This window comes from Arachis ipaensis, chromosome B07 (genome assembly GCF_000816755.2).
Source record: "Arachis ipaensis cultivar K30076 chromosome B07, Araip1.1, whole genome shotgun sequence".
Classification (NCBI taxonomy): Eukaryota; Viridiplantae; Streptophyta; class Magnoliopsida; order Fabales; family Fabaceae; genus Arachis; species Arachis ipaensis.
In genome coordinates, this window is record NC_029791.2 from 39,514,077 (window position 1) to 39,529,086 (window position 15,010).

Genomic DNA, 15,010 nt, shown 5'->3' on the forward strand with positions numbered 1-15,010 from the left:
TAAAAAATAAAATACGTACAATGATTTTGACATGTCCATTTGGACTTTTTTATTTTTTATATTAAAAATAACTAATAAAGAATTCGAGAAAATAAAATAATTGTTTTTATACTATTAAAAGAAGAAGAGTGCTACACATACAAGTCTTTTTGACTTACAAGTCTTACAAGTTACTAAGCCTTTTAATGCGTTATTCAACGTTTCCTATTTTCAAAGCGCTACACTCAGAACGGTTCTTCTTCTTCTTCTTCTCTTCCTCTTCCTCTTCGTTTTTTTTTCGATTTTCATAGTTTCTAAAATCAAGCTTTGAAATCGTTTTGAAGAAGAAGAAGCAGCAGAAGATGAGGAGAAAGAGAAAGAGTTCTGAATTATGCAACGAATTTTGGGTGTATTTCTTAAATACTTTGGGTGTATTTTTCGTAATCCTTTGGGTATATTTCTGTAATCCTTTTGAAGATAATAGAATTTCAGAAATACACCCAAACGATTACAGAAGTACACCCAAAATGATTACAGAAATACACCCAAACGGTTACAGGAATTTACCCAAACGATTATAGAAATACACCCAAAGGATTACAGAAAATACACCCAAAATTTGTTAAAATACATCTTATGCATATTTCAGAACTCTTTCTCTTTCTCCTCCTCATCTTCTACTGCTTCTTCTTCTTCAAAAACGATTTCACCATGAAAAATCGAAAAAAAAAAGATAAAACAGAGAGAAAGAACGTAAATGAAGAAGAAGAGGAAGACGATGAAGAACGTGCAGAAACGAAAGAAAAGGAGAAGAAGAAGAGTAAGAGGAAGAAGAACGTGCAGCAAGAAGAAGAAGAAGAAGGAAAAAGAGAAGGCAAGAAACGAAAGAAAAGAAGAAGGAGAAGACGAAGAGGAAAAAGAATGGTTCGAAGCGTGTTTTAAGCGTTAGTTTTAATTGAACTTGTAAGGCTTACAAACCTTAATCGCTTTTATGCCAAGAATTACTCTTAAAAAAAAGTGCACATAAAAAATGGTACTAAAATTAACCCACGTTAAAAAATTCCAACCAAATAATCTCATCTTATAATTAATGTAAACTCATATTTTGGTAAATCACGCACTCAATTCCCTTAACAGCATTATTAACACAAATCATATAAAAATAAACCATATACAACTTGCGGTGGTCTTTTAAATGTTTGTATAAGGTAACATGACAGTGGTGTATTAGCCGGCGGCCATTGAACATACTTTGGAACTGCGTCATTCTCAATTCTCATCAATCGTGATTTAAAACCACAAATTAAAAAAAATATATAAATTATGGTTTAAAACTACGATTTATTGACTAAACAAAAATTATATTATAAATCTTACATATTAGTTTTAAACTGTGATTTATGAATAAGCGAAACAAATACATAAAAATGTAGTTCACAAGTACAATAAAATAGAATATTCCTATAAATTTGGCTTTAAATTATGATTTGTGACTTGTGAGTAAAATGAAAAACATTTTTTCTAATATAATTTAGTATAAGTTATTGTCGAAAACATTATTGTTACTAATAGTCTTATTAATAGCCAAAGCGTTAGAAACTATAAAGTACTAGAAACTGTTGATAAAGAATAAAAAAAAAAAAGATAAAAAACGAGAGAGAACGAAAAAATTAGTGAGTGATTATAGTTTTACATTCAACAATTTAGAGATCTTTACGTACATGGTATTTATGCACAGCTTTTAGATTTGATGAGTTAGAAAGTTAGTCTCTAACAATAAATTTTTACACTCTTCTAATCTCTAACTGCCTTTTAGCTTCTAAATGCTTTATTGAGTCAGCATCTTATACAATTCTTTCATGCTTCTCTAACTGTACTTATATCAACTCTGCTGCTTCATGGGTTTGCTACCTTGGTTTCTTTCAGCTACCCTAATTGGCTCTGAGCTGCAAAAATTGTGGTGCTGAGAGTGGCTTAGTCAGTGTGTCAGCAATTTGATCTTGAGCTGAGATATGTTGGATGATGATCTTTTTTTGGGTGATATAGTCTTTGACAAAATGGAGATTCAACTCAAAGTGCTTGCTTTTGATGTGTAGCACGGGATTAGCAGCTACTGCATTCTGGATGTCACAATAAAAATTTTGTATGACTGTACATATAACATGCATTTTAGTAAGAAGATTTTGGATCCATATAATTTATGTGAGTCCTGCAGAAAGGCTTCTGTACTCTGCCTCTGTAGAGTTTCTGGACACTGTTGTTTGCTTTCGGTTGGACCAAGAGACAAGATTTGGTCCTAGGTACACACAAAATCCACTGGTTGATTTCCTATCATCCACATCACTTCCCCAGTTCGAGTCACAGAACCCGTAAAGTCTGCAATCTTTCGACTTTTGGAAGCGAAGACCATGGTGAACTGTTCCAGCAAGATGGCATAAAATTCGCTTCACTGCCTTCCAATGACTTTCAAGAGGATAATGCATGAACTGAGAGACCTTATTGACGACATAAGAGATATCAGGGCGTGTGATTGTAGCATATTGGAGCCCACCAACAAGGGATCGATATAGGGCTGGCTTGGAGAAGGGTTCTCCTCCATGGGCTGACAGCTTCAGACCAGAGGTCATGGGAGTAGGCATATGTTTTGCATTGGACATTTCAACTTTATGGAGAAGGTCTGTGACATATTTGGTCTGAGAGGTGAATTTCTGCATCATGGTGTCTCACCACTTCAATGCCTAGAAAGTAGCTCATCTCACCAAGGTCTTTAAGAGAGAAAGTAGAGTGTAACTGCCTGACCAGGTCCTGAATTTCAGAGTCAGAGGAGCTAGTGACTAAGATATCATCAACATACACAAAAATGAATGTAGCTGAGATGGCGGTGAACTTAGTGAAGAGCGTAGTGTCTGATTTGGTGTTCTGAAAGCCAAATAAGTGAAGGGTGTGCTTTAGTTTTGTGAACCAGGCTCTTAGAGCCTGCTTTAGGCCATAGAGGGATCGCTGGAGTTGACAGACATGTTGAGGGTAAGCAGATGAGATCGATCCTTCAGGCTGAGTCATAAAGGTCTCTTCCTCTAGGTCACCGTTAAGAAAAGCATTATTGAAGTCATACTGGGGAACCCGCAGCCTTTGGCAAGTGCAATGCTCAATACTATCCAAACAGTGGCCGGTTTAGCCACGGGACTAAAGACTTGGTCAAAATTGATGCCCTCCTTTTGATGAAACCCCTTCGCGACAAGCCTCACCTTGTACTTCTGTACAGTGCCGTCAAGATGCTTTTTAATGCGAAACACCCACTTGAAGCCGATGACAGGGGCTGTGTATGTAGGCCTGTCGGTGCGACGCCATGTGTTGTTACGCATTAGGGCATCAAATTCTTCCTCCATTGCCTCGCACTAATGGAACTGCGTAGCAACTCATCAACCGAGCTAGGGATTTGAAGCATCGGGTGAGAGGCATCAACCATCACCGCTGCAGAGACTAGGGTTCGCGTGGGATTGCCAGAAACACCAGCTGCCACCGCCACAAGGGCTTGAGGACCAGAACAGCCTCTGTCGCCGACTGGCTCAGCAGCTGCAACCAACGTTGTCATCGCAGAAGTAGAACCGCGCCACCCAGAACTAACAGCCACCGCCACCACATGAGCAGGAGGGGCCAAATCAACATCACCCAGCATCCCAGGAGCACAGTCGCACAGAACCTGGGTACCCTCACGGACCACCACTGCATACGTGTGTGGCTTGAAAATTCCCAATTTGCTCCGAGTCTGCATTGGGTGGTTGTTCGCTGGGGGGACTCCTACAGGCAGCGGGTACGGTACATGCAAATCTCTCAAAGCAACACTTGCAGGGGCGTTAGAACTCGAAGAACCTTCAACCACAACATTAGAAGAATCAATATAACAAACAGATGCAGGAAGTTGAGACACAGATATGAAATTACTATTAGTATTGGAAATTCTATATGATGAATGCATAGGATTGGGGGCTGGTATATGAGTGTAGGAATGGTGGGTTTAGGGACTGGGTAGGGATGGTCAGGAGAGGGGTTAGAGGGATGAGGGAGGGAAGGTGCAGAAACAGTAGGTATATGAACAGGGTAGGGACGGTTAGGGGAGGAGCTAGAGGGTTGAGGGAGATGTTGGGTAGGCAGAACAAGAAGTGAGAGTAGGAGGGGACGCGAGTGGGCGGGAATCGGTGGTGCCGGAGGAGATTCAGATAAGGCTGGGAAGCGATGGGGGAATGGAAATTCAAATTCATTAAAGATTACATCTCTAGAGACGAACTCCTTTCCTAATGGGGATAGAAATCAATACCCTTTCTAGTTGTCTGTGTACCCAATGAAGATACATTGGTAAGACTTGTGATAAAATTTGTGAGGCTTATGGTGCTTGAGTAGGGGGTAGCATGTACAACCAAATGGTTTGAGAAATGAGTAGTCAGGTTTTAACCCAGTGAGGAGTTCTAATGGAGACTTGTAGGAGAGTATAGGGCTGGGTAATCTGTTAATGAGGTAAATGGCAGAGAGGGTAGCATCTCCCCAGAAAGATAAGGGTAGGGATGCTTGGGCAAGTAGAGTGAGAGTAGTTCAGTGATGTGGCGATGTTTTCTTTTAACAGTCCTGTTGGTTGATGGGAGTAGAGGCAGGTTAACCTGTGGTGGATTCCATTAGAGGTAAGATAAGCTTTGAACGCAGTTGGGAGATATTCCTTTGCATTGTCCGTTTGGAAGGATTTAATCTTCAAATCTGTTCTGTTTTCAATGAGCGCTTTAAATTTCACAAACATGTCAAAGGCTTGGCCCTTTGTTTCTAACAGATAGGTGCAGGTATACCTAGTACTTGCATCAATGAAACAGATGTAATATCGATGGCCTAGTCTACTATAAACAGAGGCTGGTCTCCAAATTTCTGAGAATACAAGTTCCAGAGGTTCGTAGGTTGTGTGGGACTCAGGGTGGGGTAACTGATGTAATTTACTAATGCAGCATGCATGACACAAAGTAGGAATAGAATTCTCTTTATTTATTGATTCATGAGGGGGTATTACATTCTTTTATAACAAGGCTTACTATTTATCACTCGAGTGACCAAGTTTTCGATGCCATAACTGCATAGCTTGGTTGCTATTCTTACAAGTATTGCTTGCACATATATTTCCTATAGAGTTGTGATTTTCACTTTTGTTCACATTTGTGATTGCTGCAGAATCAGGAGCCATGCGGTCAGCATCAGATTCAGGAATTGTAGTGGCATGGAGAGATGGTTCTATTTTTTCTGAGGTTGAAGAGGTGTTTATGTTTATTTTTCTAGTTTTTATAGATGCTTGAGTTGTGGTGTTCACACTGACTGGTGTATAAAGGGACTGTGGGATATTGTGTGTTGTGTTGGAATTTGTATTTATTGAATTTCCTTTAAATCTGTAGAGGCCATCCTTAAGAAGTCCTTATAGTAGAATCTATCTGGTTATCTGACATTTCACTTTGCATAGATAAGGCCAAAACTCAAAGAAAATGCAGTTGTCTAGGAGAAACTTAGCTATGCTTATTAAATTTTTTGAAATGTTGGGAACATGAAGCAGGTTCTATAGTTTAAAAGATCTATTTGATAGAGATGCATGCATTATAGAATTTCTAATATGTGTAATTTTCATACCTTGACCATTACCTCCATACACCTATTGCGATCCATCATAATCTGATCCTGTGTTGAGGTTGCTCTGATCGAAGGTAATGTGATGTGATGCACCGTAGTCCGGGTACCAGCCGGCATCAGGTATTGCAAAAGGCGAGGCAAGGTAGGCCTAAGGACTTTGAGCAACAGGCTGGTGAGGACCAGATTGTGGTGTGTGGTGTTGCATCTAGTTGCCATTGTGGAATGCCATGGAGGGATGAGGTGCCGTATTTAGAGGTTGAAGTTGTGGATTGGTAAAGCTCTGGTCAAGCGGTGGTAGCATTGTAGAGCAATGTGTCCTATCGTTCCACACACTTGGCATTGGGGCTAGTTTCCTTGCCACTACGAGGATCTGCCGCCTCCGCCTCTGAATCCTCTGGTACGTCCACCTCTAAAGCATCCTGAAGAGAGAACTTTTGCGTGATCTAGAAATTCGCAAATAGATCCTCGTTGCAAGTATAGTTTCTAAACCAACAAAAGTCCTTTCTTACAAACGTTTTGGTTGTCACAAGTAACAAACCCCTAAATAAATTGATAACCGAAGTATTTAAACCTCGGGTCGTCTTCTCAAGGAACTGCAGGGAAGTATGTTCTTATTATTGGTTATGAAGATTGTAAATTGGGGTTTTGAAAGTAAGGAGCAAGTAATTTAAATTGCAATTAAAATAAGTAAATGGATGTAAAATAAAATTTTGGTATATCAATGGTGATGAGAATTGAGTCTTAATCCCACTTAGTTAGCCTTTACTAAAGCAAGGGAAGTTCAAGTGGATTGATTAGTCTGATCTTCAGGTTCTAGTCAATTCCTAAGAAAGGACTGGAATTATTGAAGTTCAATTCAATTAGCAAAGATAACAATTATCGATCACGTTGAGTTTGATAACTCCTGAGTTACTGATTTCTTAACCAAGACCAAAAGGGGAAAAGTAAATCTACTCGAATAAAAATATCTTTAGATTGGAAGTAACAGTAACATAAATAAAAGAGAGCAATCATAAACTGAAATACCTCAAATAACATTAATTAAAAGAATAATCTGTAACATAGAAAAATTCATAAATTAAATTGAGAAAATAATTAATTAAAAGGAATGTTGAACCTGATAGAAAGGGGCAATCATGAAAGCGAGAAAAATCCTAAATCCTAATTCTAAGAGAGAGAGGAGAGAACCTCTCTATAAAAACTACATCTAAATCATGAAAAGTGAATAATTGGAGAGTTTCCTCTGAATGGATGCATTCCGCCACTTCATAACCTCTGATCTGTGCCTTCTGGACTTGGATTTGGGCCAAAAAGGGCTTCAGAAATCGCTGGGAGCGTTTTTTGTAATTTCTGGTGCGTGGCCTCTGTCACGCGTCCGCGTGGGTCACGCGGTCGCGTCATCTGGATTTTTCCTTATCACGCGTTCGCTTCGGTCATGCGTCTGTATCATCTGCGTTTTGCTCGTGGCGCGTGATCGCGTCAGTCACGCGTTCGCGTTGCTATCTTTTCGCGCCAGGCATGCGGCTGCGTAGCCCACGCGTTCGCGTCGCTGCCAGTTTCTTCAAAAACTCCATTTTGTGCTTTTCTTCCATTTTTGTATGTTTCCTTTCCATCCTTTAAGTCATTCCTGCCTTAGAAGATCCTCTCTAGTCACTCAGTGTTTATTGGGTTGATCACTCTATTCTTCTTTTTATCCTTACTTTCTATAACTTTGTTCTTCATCTAACCAATCAACAATTACAGAATACAGACATACAAAAATCATGAGGTCTTTATTTAAGGTTGTAATGGGGTCAAGGTAAAGATAAGGGTATATGTATAAGGTTAAGTGAGCTAATAAGTGAATCTTTGATTAGTCTAAGATCTCACCTAACATACATATTTTGTAATTCAAAGGTTTCTTTACCTATTTACCCAAATTTTCTCACTTTGTATTGCAAGCTCATATATTAACTTTAACTTTTGTCCCATGTGCATTGATTCCTTTTATTTTGCAATTGGAGAATTTTTTGTATCCCCTTTATTTAAATACATTTTTTTTATGCACATGGTAATTTAATTGTTTTGATTTCACATGAGCATGCTTCCAAAACTTTTATTTTGAAATGTCTTTATTCTTTTTAACTTTCTACCTTTGTTTCTATAATCCATGTTCCCATAAGGTTCCCCACACTTAAACAATACACAATTTCATTCTTAAGCTAACCAATGATTCAACTTGGAATTTTTTTATTTTGTTTTTCTGCTTAAGGCTAGTATTGTGGTTTATAGAACAAGAGGGGATTAAAAGCTCAAGGGGGCTAACAAGGGTGATGTAAAAGGTAGGCTAATTTTGGGATAAGTGAGCTAGAATCAAACAATGGCTTCAATCACTTTCTTGGTATGTATCCATATTCTATAATTGGATATATAGATTAAAACAAAGTAAAGAACATCAGAATAAAAAAAGAAGGGCGAAACACACAGGAATAAAATATTATGGTTTGAATGTAACCATACAATTAAGCTCAAAACTCACAGGCTGTGTGTTCTCTAGCTCAAAAATCATATCTCAGTTATATATGTCATGCAAGTGAAAAATTAAGAGTTCCCATTATTCTCAATGTAAACCTTAGGGTGGCTTTAAAGTTTTAGTGTTTCTCCTTGATGAAATGTTGTTAACTAACTAACATGTAATGCTATATACAAGGTGTGGATTGTTTTTATTATGTTAAAGTCTCTAGTTTACTTCCTTTTTATTTTCAATTTAAACCAAACTCATCATATGCTAAAAGGGTAAACTATACTAATTAATCCACATATTCTATAGCTAATAAGTTAGAATTGCAACTAAACTAACTGGCTAAAATATGAACTAAAGTGCAAAATGCAGAAAATAGAGTAAAAATACATGAAAAGAGCAATGTATAAGTACTGAGGAATAAAAATAAAAATCAAAATACAGAAAAGTAATAAAATAAAAAGAGTCTGTAGTGGTTCACCAAGAAAAATACGCCAGAGATGGCGACCTCCCCATACTTAATATAAAGCATCGTCCTCGATGCTCACTCAAGCAGGGTGTGAAGGAGTGTCATCACTGGAATGATGTGTGGCTGGAGTCACTGTGGTGGTGGCCTGAGGGTCTGCCTGCTGCAGAGGAGGTGCTGACTCAATAGGAACCTCTGGGTCTGCAGCCTGAATCTAATGCGGGGCCTCCTGCTGTGGCGCAGCCTGCTCTGGGCCTGCCTGCTCAGCCTCTCTCCGTGGATGGGTCTCTGCCTCATGATCATCCGCCTCCTCCTCAGATGGCTCTGATGGTGTGTCAGGCTCGGAGGGGATGTTGCCGCCAGATCGTATCATCAGCTTTAGGTGCTCATAGCGTTGCTTGCTGCGACGCTCAGATCTCTCATATCGGCGCCGGTTGCGGCGCTTCATCTGGTCTAGCTGCTGAAATAGGCGGTGCACGAGGTAAATCCACTAACCACATCCTAGGCTACCTAACCACCTAGAATCCACTACAACATGCATTTCTAACTAGTCTAAATGTAAACAGAAACGAAAAAAAAAAATTGCAATTGACTACGAATTGAAATAAGAGTGGGGTTCGGCGGAACCTGGTAGGCATATGAACTAAGCTAAGGGACTGAGAGATGGCTGGGGGGGTGGTTGCGGTGGTGGCTGACGCGGCGGTGATGGCGGTTGGCGCGACGGTGAATGGCTGGCCGGTGGCAGGGGTTGCTGTTTGGGTCTGAGGCAGGTGGAGGTGCAGTGGTGGTAGAGGTAATAGGAGGGGTAGGTGTTAAGGGGGAAGGAAAGGATGGGGTGAGGGTGTTGGTGGTGGGTTATGTGGCGGTGATAGTGGCGCGGTGGGGGTGGTGATTGCGGAGGGGGCAGCGGTGGTGGAGGGAAGAAGAGAAGAAAAGAAGAAGAAGGAGAGGGAAGGAAGAAGGGGGGTGGCGTCGCGGTCGTGGCTGGGTGGTCGACGGTGGTGCGGCCGGTGGTGGTGGTTGTGGGTGGCGAGGGGTGGAGAGGGGGGTTGCAGAGAAGAGGAAGAAGAAAGGGGTTGGGGGGGCGCGACAGGGTAGGGTTTCACGTCAGTGGGGGGTTAATGAATTTGAATCCACGCGATCGCGTGGCTGGGGTGGAATGGGGGTTGACGCGATCGCTTGGGTGGCACGATCGCATGGAATGGGTAAAAGGATTAATAACGCGATCGCGTGAGGCACGCGATCGCGTCGCTGGAAATTGTGCTAAACGCACAATTCCAGCGTCATTTCAGCGCAACTCTCTGTCTCCACTGGGGTGTCATGATATCCGCGTGACGCGAACGCATCGCTCACGCTATCGCGTGGCATGGGTGTTGTGCAAGTGACGCGATCGCGTCAGGGACGCGACCGCGTTGGTCGTTTTGTGCGAAACGCACAACAGCTGCACGATTCTTGCCCAACTTTCTGGGCGTTGGATCTTTACGCCGATCTCCAGATCACGCGGCCGCGTGAATGACGCGGATGCGTGGGAGGTGGTTTTTCGCAACTGACGCGATCGCATGAGCAATGCGGTCGCGTCACACGCCTTTTTTTTATATGCAATTATGCAATTATGCAGTATGCAATGCTAATGAATAATATTCAAGTTCAATTGAAAAAAGAATAAAAATAAATAACATGAAATAAAACTGAAAAAGAAACGACCATACCATGGTGGGTTGTCTCCCACCTAGCACTTTTATTTAAAGTCCTTAAGTTGGACATATGGTGAGCTTCCTGTTATAGTGGCTTATGCTTAAATTCATCCAGAAATCTCCACCAATGCTTGGAATGCCAACAGCTTCCGGGGTCCCAAACTAGGCATGTAAAGCTTCTAAGCAGCTTCAAATAGATTCTCAGGCTCCCAGGGTGACGAATGTCAGAATAGATTTCAAGATCCCAAACTTTGCTTTTAAATCCACCTTTGTCTTGACCTATATTTTTTCATCCGGGCAGTTTAGAAATTAGATTCTCACCATGATGACCAAATATTTTCCGAGATCCATTCGATTGAACATGAGACCAATCCGTGCACTTCGAGTTGAAGCATGGAACCTTATTGAACCTTGTGCACCAGCTCTGAGTGTGAGCCATTTTCCTCTTACTCTTAAAGCCGCAGAGAGCTCTAAGCTGGCCATCTGTTTCAAGTAAACCATATTCAAGTGGAAAAGTAAAGATAAAGGTTAAGGATTGTACCCACTTGAAGCTTGTATTAGGTGGTAATGGCCTTGGGGTAGGTGTGTCCAGTGGTTCTGTAAGTTCTACTCCCTTGTGCTCTTCTATGAATTTCTCCACTTCCTTGCAGAATTCTTCAAATGCAACATCGTCCTGATCAGAGTCTTCTATGTCTTCCTCATCACTCAAGTCATAAGCTAGAGGTTGAGAGAAATCTACCTCCGCATCTTCTTCGTATTCACTTGGATAAGGTTCTTCAATCTCAGAGAATTCACTGACGGATGCAAGTTCATTACTAGGAGAACTTGACTTGTGATTATCATCATGAAGGAAACTTGCTTCTTGGATTATTCCGTCTAGTTCTTCATAAAAGACTTGCCTTGGGGGTTGTGCACTATCCTCCTTAGCATCAATTGTAACGTCCTTGACAGAATTCTCCACAACTCTGGATTCCCATGGAAGTTCAGCGTCTCCTAAGTCTTCAACCAACTCTTCTTCATTTATAATGACAGCTTCCTCTACTTGTTCCAGTATGAAGTCACGCTCTGTTTTGTCCACTGAAGTTTCTAGTATCTCCTTCATGCTACGCTCTTCATTAGATTGTCCACATGGGGGTGTGGGAGGTTCTTGAATGCCCGAACGTCTAGAAGATAATTGACTTATTGCTTGCTCCAGTTGATGAAGGGTTGTTTGAAGTTGATCTACTATTTTCTTGAGGCGAGCCTGTGATTCTGGAGGTGATAGATTTGGACATGGTACATAGGGAAGTGGTGGTGTTTGAGAGTAATCGGATTGGGATTGGGGTAAATAAGGATCATATGGTGGTGAATGGTGAAAAGGAACTTGTGAGTGTGGTGGTTCAAAGCTACGTTGAGAGGGTGGTCTATAAGCACAGGGTGGGGCTTGTTGGTAGTTACAAGGTTGTCCACCATATCTATCAGCTTCGTATGCATTGTAGAATGGCCTTTGTCCATGATATCTTGGAGGGTGTTGTTGCCTAAAGGGTTGATCGAATCCTCTTGGCTCCATCCATCTTTGATTTCTCTGACCTTGATGCATATTCCTGTTATAGCTTTTACTCCTTTCAACAATATTAGAACCTACACTACAACAAATTCGGGCTGAGGCAACCCTTTAAAAATGTTGCCTATAATAAGGAAAAGTGTTGCCTTTGATAAAAGGCAACACTTTTCGACAAAAAGCAACGCTTTTTGGGGGGGGGGGTTGGCTATACGGCCGTTACCTTTGGTCTAAGGCAATGTTTTTGTGTATTAAAGGGAACCCTTTTTAAGGCAACCTTCAATAAATGTTGCCTTTTCTGCAAATAAAGCAACTCCGCAAAAAGGTTGCCTTAGAGCACCCAAACACAACGCTTGAGATGAGACGTTATGGCAACACTTTTTACGAGTTATATTTTCTTTACCTTCTCTTCACTTTGTTTTTTTATTTCATCTATTTCTTTATTTTTCTTAAGAGAAGCTTTTGTAACAGTTCTTCCAAAACATCGAACTCTTCCTGGATTCTCTTTACCAAAAACTTTTTGAAATGCATTAGTAGGAGTTTCTCCACCTTCTTGGAGATCATCAAGTTTATCCTATAAACACAAACAACCATAAAACAGCCATAAAATAGCAGTCCATGATAGCCATAAAACATGCATAAAATAGGCATAGAACAGCAACTAAATCAGTCATAAAGCAGCCATGAAACAGCCATAAAATAGTAACTATGATAGCCATAAAACAGCCATAAATTAGCAGTCCATGATAGCCATAACACAGGCATAAAATAGGCATAGAACAGCAATTAAATCAGTTAGTAATAAACCATAAAATAGCCATAAAACAGCAACCATGACACCCATAAAACAGCCATAAAGGAGATACTAAAACAACAACCACGATAGCCATAAAACAACCATAAAATAGCAATTAAAATAACAATCCATGACAGCCATAAAATAGCCATAAAATAGCAACTAAATCAGCCATAAAACAGCAACTAAATCAACCACAAAACAGCCATGAAACAGCCATAAAACAGCCACAAAGTAGATACTATAACAACAATCATGATAGCCATAAAACAGCAAAGAAAATAGCATCCATGACAGCCATAAAATAGCATCTAAAATAAGAAAATTATAGAGTAACTTACAATAACAGCCTGTGTTTCTACATCAAGTGTTTTTCCTTTTAGTCCATTCCGAGTTGCAACAAACATTTCAGCTTGATTTGGTTCCTCTTTGTTCTCTTTTTTCTCACGCTACAGACCAAGATAGCAATTACAAAGTTATAACATACTAAAATTAGGGGGAAGTAACGAGTAGAGAATTTTAACTCAAACTTGACCTTACCAAATCAACACGCACTCTTGCAAAATTGATTGGTCCCATTTTATGCCTCCATTGTTGCTTCTTGCGATTTTCAGAATTTATAGCACACATGGCCTATGTTTAAAATAAACAATGATGAAAAAAATATAAAAATTGAAAAAAGTATACTTGAACATATCAAATAATAATAATTGAAATTCTCTAGCTCACTTTGACAGTTGGAATACTCCAATATACAATTAGTTTCCAAAATTGTATTTCTGGAATTTCCAAAGGACGATTCACCAACATATTCTCAATATTTCCAGAATATGGTTCAAAATGCTTCTTCTTGATTCTTGTTTTGTAACGCTTCCATGCTCCTTGAACACCAGTCATCACCCATAGCTTTGAAGATTTTGGAAGAATGAACTTTGACTACAAACACACCAATTTCATCATATCATATGAATAAAAAGAGTATTAACATATGGCATAAAATAAAGATAAATGGAGCTTACATTAATATACTTCCAAATGCGCTTTTTGATATGCTTAGGCACAGCTTTCCAATTAGTGTACATCAAGGTAATGAAATCACTATTCCTTCCCATTGTTCCAATAAAATTAGTTAAATCCTTCACTCTTTGAGGAGTTGGCCCCACGGCTGCTCCCTGATCAAAAGTCACTTCTTCCCTTTCTTCCCAAGTTCTTGCATAAATCTTTAAGCATCTTGTTTTTCCACGAGTCCTTTTAACCGTTGAAGTATCTAAATCAAAAATTCAGAAATAGTACAAATTAAAACCAAAGACAGTCGTGAATCATATATGGAGAGGGAAATAGAAATTGAACAAGTATAAAAATTGAACAAGTATAGAAATTGAACAAGTATATAAAAATTGAACAAGTATAGAAATCGGAAAGGGCAGCCCCACACTCATATGGAAATAGAATTGAACAAGTATAAAAATTGAACAAGTATAGAAATTGAACAAGTATAGAAATCGGAGAGGGCAGCCCCACACTCATATGGAAATAGAATTGAACAAGTACATGCACGTTACTATTCCCGTGAATCATATATGGAATTGTATGATAGATAATGATAAAAAGAAAATGTAAATCAAATAGCAACAAACAAAATTACATCACCTTTTACATGAGCCTCTTCCATAACTTGATCTCCTTCCACATCAAAATTGTCACTTTCATGTTCACCAACATAATCTTCCTCATAGGGGAATTGAGCATTTTCTCCATTATTCGGGGATGGCCTAGATCTAGCATCCTCAGTAGTTGGAACTTCAATATGTTCCTCTTCTCTTTCCACATGAATTCCTTGGTCACCCAAAAAAGAATCAAGAGTCATTGCTGGACGCTTTAAGTTATTTTTTGAGTTTGTCAAGTTAGCTGGTTCTTTTTCAGCAGCTCTAGCATCCTCACCACATGACTCAAAGTCATCTTCCTCTTGTCTTTCCACTTCTACTCCTTCTGTATGCAAAAAGGCATCAAGAGCCATTGCTGGACACTTTCCCTTGCTCTTCATCTTTTTAGGAATTGGTTGTTCTTCTAGTTGAATATTACTCCTCACTTGGTTATGGAAAGACCTCAAAGACCGGTTCATAACAACTTCTACAAGTGTTTTATTTCTCCCTTCCATTGAATTCTCCCTATTTTGCTTGTCTCCAATTTCTAAAATCTTCCTCTTAGGCTGTTGTGCTATTTTGGCTTGATTACTTCCTTTATCACCTTTGGTTATAAAATTTTGAACTAGTTTTGCAGCAGAAGATACTTCCTTCATTTCAATGCAAAACAAAATGAGGAGTAAATCAAGTAGTGAACCATAACAAACAATTGCCAAATTCTATATCACAAAATGTTCAAG

At 39.7% G+C, this 15,010-nt stretch overlaps 2 protein-coding genes across 2 annotated transcripts; both read right to left on the minus strand.

Moving 5' to 3' along the window:
* Positions 2,178–3,341, minus strand: LOC107607060 (uncharacterized mitochondrial protein AtMg00810-like). The gene is made up of 3 exons (XM_016309049.1): positions 3,205–3,341; positions 2,779–3,106; positions 2,178–2,687 (listed from the first exon to the last, which is right to left on the minus strand). Exons 1-3 carry the CDS (start codon positions 3,339–3,341, stop codon positions 2,178–2,180), a joined length of 975 nt encoding a protein of 324 aa, XP_016164535.1.
* Positions 5,949–14,928, minus strand: LOC107607059. Its single transcript, XM_016309048.2, has 7 exons — positions 14,278–14,928; positions 13,647–13,894; positions 13,357–13,563; positions 13,168–13,260; positions 12,969–13,076; positions 12,235–12,405; positions 5,949–6,074 (listed from the first exon to the last, which is right to left on the minus strand). The coding sequence occupies exons 1-7, from the start codon at positions 14,924–14,926 to the stop codon at positions 5,949–5,951; spliced, it is 1,602 nt and encodes a 533-aa protein (XP_016164534.1). The 5' UTR covers positions 14,927–14,928.